General features: G+C 36.7%; 1 protein-coding gene across 2 annotated transcripts in view; it reads right to left on the reverse strand.

The window, feature by feature from the left end:
* The window catches only part of CPSF2 (cleavage and polyadenylation specific factor 2), a 22,787-nt gene extending 17,368 nt beyond the window's left edge, over positions 1–5,419 (reverse strand). For both annotated transcript variants that reach the window (XM_015571326.1, XM_015571323.1), the window contains exons 1-5: positions 5,356–5,419; positions 3,518–3,700; positions 2,281–2,440; positions 2,097–2,202; positions 482–611 (exon numbers count right to left, since the gene is read on the reverse strand). In XM_015571326.1, the coding sequence (XP_015426812.1) occupies positions 482–611; positions 2,097–2,202; positions 2,281–2,440; positions 3,518–3,666 (545 nt within the window). In that variant the 5' untranslated portion in view covers positions 3,667–3,700; positions 5,356–5,419. The remainder of the gene's footprint in view (positions 1–481; positions 612–2,096; positions 2,203–2,280; positions 2,441–3,517; positions 3,701–5,355) is intronic.
* Between the last annotated feature and the right edge of the window lie 990 nt (positions 5,420–6,409).

The raw sequence follows: 6,409 nt of genomic DNA on the forward strand, positions 1-6,409 counted from the left end.
TTTCGTGCATCAGGCCTCTAGTAATTGATATAATATGCTATGAATAAAAAATGAAGTATTTAAAATTAAACTGTTGTGTCTCCTTTTAAAGGGAGTCTGACTTTAAATATAACTGTTATTAGATGGTAATTACTAACTCTACAAAAAAAAAAAAGACAAAGTTCCTTTAAATAGCAGGTCAAGAGCATATAAAATATAGTTTGATATACAAAAATTTATCTCTTTTGCAGCATCTCCAGGGAGAAATCTGTTTTATAGAGTGGACACTAACATGTAAATTTCAAATATACTTTTTATCTCTTAGTATCATAGTTTTCCCTTAAAATGCAAATAATTAAGTAATTTTCAAAATATTAACTAATTGGTGCATTTAAATATCTTTAGATTTCTGGTTAAAAAAATAACTGTTTTCTAATTTTCCCTCCAAAGTATAAAATAATGCCAATTGTATTTCTATTTGCTTTTCTCTTAATATACCTACATCTCCCTCTTGTGGTTGAAGTCAACTGCATAAACAATTTCTTCTTCTCCATCTTTGACTATTTTCCATATGGTCCCACCTATCATATGACCGGCCGGCAGAGGTGTGATAGACAAGCCATGTCCTTTTCCTAGGTCAACGAGATCATGACAACACTCAGATTTCTTTTACGTCCCTACAGAGAGGTTATTTACTTGTAAGCTATTTTTTAACAGGTAATATAGACAATGATACAAAGTTCAAAAATAAAAAGACATACAGTGAAATGCAAGTCTCTCTCTCCTGTCCCCTGGCTACTCCATTCCCTCAGGGAAGCAAATGCTCTTGTCACTTTATTAAGATTCTTACAGACATATCTGTGCTTATGAATAAAAGGCTAGAGATTGGACTTACAGTTATTATTACTAGTAAATTACTTAGTATGAACTAATAAATTTTATTACTTATATTATACACATAATTATTAAGTATTTACATTTTTAAAAAAAATATTTTATTGATTTTTTTACAGAGAAGAAGGGAGAGGGAAGGGAGAGGGATAGAGAGCTAGAAACATAGATCAGCTGCCTCCTGCATACTTCCCACTGGGGATATGCCCGCAACCAAGGTACATGCCCTTGGCCGGAATCAAACCTGGGACCCTTCGGTCTGCAGGCCGACGCTCTATCCACTGAGCCAAACCGGTTAGGGCAAGTATTTACATTTTTATTAACTTCTAAACTGACCATTCCAACCTCATTAAAGAATTTATCCTATAGAAAAATTCAGTACATGCACAACTATTGAGACCACGGTTACTTCCTGGTTAAATCTTCAGATTCCACTGTTGCACCCTGTTGCATTTTTCAATGCCAGGGTTCATATCTGAAAATCTTTAATACAATTATCTCTGTAGATAGTAAATATAAACTTACTATGTAACTTCCTGCCTTAATGAGAGAATAAACTTTTTAATGCTTGATCCTAGAATTCAGTCATTTTTGTCCTTTATGCTGCCATCGCATTCCATTTCCGTCAGTCACTACAGCCAGCGTCTGGGCTGCTTATTCTCCTCGACCTGTGAGCTCCCAGGAGGATCTGCCCATGCTACCTCTGTGCATTACACACAGCAGACACTAAATAAGTCTCTCCCAAGTTAAAGGTGTTGTTGCCCTAGCCTGGGGGGCTCAGTGGTTAGTGTCCACCCCCACACCACAGGGTCACAGGTTCAATTTCTGGTCAATGGCACTTATCTGGGTTGCAGGTTTGATCCCTGGCCCCAGCTGGGACATGCATGGGAGGCAACAAATCAATGTGTCTCTCCCACATCAATGTTTCTCTTTCTCTTTCTCCCCATCCCTCTCTCCTACTATCTCTAAAAAATCAATAGGAAAAAAATCCTTGGGTGAGGATTAACAACAAAAAGGCCAGAGTTGTTCACATTTTGTTAGTATTTCATCTGGAATATTTTCCAGTCCAAATGACTCAGGGGAGGTTCAGAGTTCTTATTAAAAAATGCTAATTTTCTATTCCTCAGAGCACAGTGCCTATAGCTTTTACTGCAAATTCCCCTTGCATTTTTCAGTAAGTTAAATCTCTTTAGTCCAATTATTTTATTGATGGAAATATTTTTTACCTTTCAAATTCACAATCTGAGAGAATTTCAACTGCTGTATTTTATCAAAAGCTGCATCCACGTCATCTAACGTGAACAGAGTGAAATCTTCTGTATTATGTCGAGACTAAAAGGATACCACAAATGAAAGGTTAAAAATGATCACTGCAGAACCGTTAAAACTTTTTTTAACTGCTTATATTACCTGGTAAAGATCATACATGAACATCTGTCCCATTTTGTAAACAGGAATGGTCGCATAGATGGCGCAGTTCAGACCCAGCTTCCCGACCGCGTACGGGAGGGCCCCGAGGTGGAGCGGATCCGGGTGAGACAGCAGCACCGCGTCGATCTGGTGAACGTGCCTGGGAGAGCACCAGCAACATTACCATTTCCCGAGTCATGTTTTAAGGATGAAGGCGGGACACGCAAACTAATTCACCAATTCTGATTCCTCTCAGCATTCTGAATTGAAGACTATGCTGGAGTAAAAGAGCTAAAAGTATGATGCCTACAAATATTAATTCTAACCACCCCGGTCCTGTGTAGATATCAGAATCATGGTGTAAGTCACACTAGGTCTATAGTGTATAGTGTATAGACACATTTGAAAGAGAAAAGAAAGAGAAACGGTAAATACCACATGTAAGCTGGTTTCAAATGTCTACCTCATGTACCATTAATTAAAGTTCAAGAACTCAGTTTGGAATTTCAGAAATGAAGGAGGAATACTTAAACAGCCACATATTTATTATGGATTTTTGGCCCAGCTATTTATCATGGCAATTGATAGCATATTCATTATAGTAAAACTTTACTTAATCATGGAAGCATATGTTCTCGTTGACAAAATAAAAAAATGTTTTGCTACAAGTTCTAAGTTTTGTAAATGTTTAAGTCCTCTTTCCTTCCCTAATTAGTATAATACTGCAAACATTACTGAGTTTCTCTCCAATGGGTTACTATTGTTTTGTATCTCACGGTCACTATTCTGAGCAACAATTCTCAACGTCTAGCATCAAAAGATCAAAAAGTAAGCTCATGCGATCTGACGGTAGAGCTTTCACATGGAAGGTTTTTTTCTCTCTTCAAATTCTTATAAACTTACTCTTTTCTAAAATTTGAGTGCGAAATTTTTACTGAGATCCATTAGCCAAGTAACGAATAACTTAAGAGGATGTTGAATTTCAAACATAGCCTATTAGTCGATCAAACTTTATAACTGAAAACTAGAGGTGCACAAAATTCGACCAGACGACTGGGCACTTAGCATATTAGGCTTTTATTATATAGGATAGGCATTCTTTGGCATAAGTAAAATTAAGTCTTTTACTATAAACTAAATTAGAGCAAAAAAAGCAAACACTATTTAACATGAAAATAGTATTACAATGTAGGAAAGTTGATGTACTAGAAGTCTAGAAATATTAAAAGTAACTTACTTCCTCAGGGAATCGATAATATCCATAGAAAAGTGCTCATCCCAGCCACAGTCCAATAAAAATCTAAATTCATCGACTTGAAGAAGATAACAAAGAGCAGATTCTTCTTGAACCCCAGAGAGGGTAGTTAATTTGATAATAGATGTCATCCTTTTTGGTCCAATAACAACAGTCCAAACAGTTCTTTCAAAAGAAAAATATATATAATTAAGCATAAAAGTATCGCCTAATATACACACTAGACAAATTAAAAATATATATAATTTCTAAGTGGGCAGAAATTCCATAAACATGAAAAGCAAACATTTTAACACGTTAAGCGCCCAGTCACTGGTGACAGACACTATACTTTCCATCCAGAAGACAAAACAGGCTGGGCGCTTAATGTGTTAAAGACCCCTTTCTATCACTGCTAAGTTTAAAAGCACAAACATCTTACACATTATTGTTTACAATGAATACTGCCATGGCTCCCCAGTTTGATTTAATGAAAAGTAGTGGAATGGGAATCAGACAGACTCAAATTTGAATCTGCTCCTATGTGGTTCTGGGTAAGTTAATTAACCTTTCCTCATAAATATTAATATATACACAAAGACAGAATTTATGTTGGGACACCTACTACACAACTTTCAAGAAACTATAACATGAACACATCTATTGAGATTTAGGACCTAAAACTAGAATTGTGGGCTATTAAACAAATGTTATAAAAATATCACTAGCAAAACAAAGCTCCACAGAAATATTCCAGATTTTAGCTCCTAAAACTAAACTAGCCTAGCCCTGGCCAGGTAGCTCAGTTGGTCAGTGTCTTCCAGATACTCCAAGGTTGTGAGTTTTACCTCATCAGGGCACATACAAGAAACAACCAATGAATGCATAAATAAGTGAAACAAATTAATCTCTCTCTCTCTCTCTCTAATTGAAAAACAAAATCAATTAAAAAATAAAATAAATTAGCCTTGCCCAGCTGGCGTGTCTCAGTGGTTGAGTGTCGACCTATGAACTAGGTCACCGTTTGATTCCCGGTCAGGGCACATGCCTCGGTTGCAGGCCTGATCCCCAGTGTGGGGTGTGCAGGAGGCAGCCATTCAATGAGTCTATCTCATTTTTGATGTTTCTATCTCTCTCTCCTTCTTCCTTCTTCTCTGAAATCAATAAAAATATATTAAAAAACAAAAATCACCGAGAGTAAAGGTGTGTTGAGACCAAGGCTAAGGTCACCCATGCCCTCATATTCCCAATTACTATGTACAGATGTGAAAGTTGGGTAGTGAAGAAGCTAATAGGAAAACACTGATTCATCTGAACAAGTGGGCTTTAGAACAAGTTAAGCCTGAAACATCACTGGAGGCCAAAAAAAAAGACAACACTAAGGCTGTCCTACTTCACATCCATCATGAGAAGGCAGGGCTCTTTGAAAGTGGCAATCTCCTGGGAAAAATAGAAAGCAGCAGGAAAAGAGGAAACCAAATATGAGATGGGCTGACCCCAGAGAAGAAGCCACAGGCGTGAGTCTGCAGGAGCTGAGCAGAACACTGTGGACACCACTCATTTACAGAGTCACCAGGAGCTGGAGCCAATGCAACAGCAGGTAACACACCCACTACGATTTGTTAACGGCCGAAGAGAAACTCTTCGTCTCAAATCTACCTGATCTCCCACTTTACTTCCATCATGAAGTGAAAACACAAAGTACTTTGCAGATAGAACTGAATGAGTTCATGGTAAACGTTTCTGAAGACAGACCCTGATTTCACCACACAAAAAGTATTTTTATTACAACTTCTCAGAATATAATAAAGCCAGATCTTTATTAGACATTCATTACTTACTGATATCTCAGTCCTATATACGATGAAACACCATGAATTCAAAGTAAGAGCTCTTTACAAATCTAAAATATAAATAAGAGATTAATGAATGTGGCATAATGACTTACTTCAGTTTTAATTATGATGTTTAATTTCTATGTCTTGCCCTACAATAAACACTGTGAGCAGCAACAAACAGTATGATATATGATCTTTTTTCAAAAAAAGAAATTTGTCATGCCTGGCCAGTGTGGCTCAATTAGTTGGAGCATAATGGAGTGCACCAGAAGGTTGCAGGTTCTATCCCAGTTGGGGCACAGGACAGGAGGCAACCAATCAATGTGCCTCTCTCACATCAATGTTTCTCTCTCTCCCTTCCTCCCTCCCTCTAAAAAATCAATTTAAAAAAAAGAAGCCTGTCATAATTTTAGGAAGCTTGAGCTGACATAAAACAAATAGGGATAAGATAATAAAAGACATAATAAAAAACAAAAGTAATAATATACTAAATTGGTTATAATTAGAGGCTGAAATATGCAGTTTAGGACATAAGACTTTTTAAATTGATAATAGCTTATGTTATTGAAAATCATAAAAAAGGTGGAATCTTAAGTTATTAAGGATTGGTAGGACCTGGGTAGAAAGAGACAAAGAGAAAAGGTATACAAAACAGTAAAATGATCAAAGGCACAAAACAAAAAAAATTACAGGCTACCAGTGAAGAAACTAGCTGGCATCTGAATAGAAAAGGGCCAGATAGTGAAAGGCCTGTGAACTTTGGACCTAGTTCTACAGGCAACAGAGAAACATTTTAAGATCCATGGTCAAGTAGGAAGATGACATGACCCAGGTAACTTTATTTTAGGGATATTGGTGATGTATATGATTGATAAGAAGGTAAAGAAATTTGAGAGATTAAAAAGAGGGAGTATTTAGCAGGCTACTTCATCCTTTCAACTTTATTGGTTCTTTTTTGAGGCTATATTTCTTTCGCCCCCAAAATCTATATATATATATAAAAGCCTAAGAGACCGTTAAGACCAGTCGACCAAATGACCAGTCGCTATGACGTGCA

This window comes from Myotis davidii, unplaced genomic scaffold, assembly GCF_000327345.1.
Source record: "Myotis davidii unplaced genomic scaffold, ASM32734v1 scaffold732, whole genome shotgun sequence".
In the NCBI taxonomy this organism is placed as follows: domain Eukaryota; kingdom Metazoa; phylum Chordata; class Mammalia; order Chiroptera; family Vespertilionidae; genus Myotis; species Myotis davidii.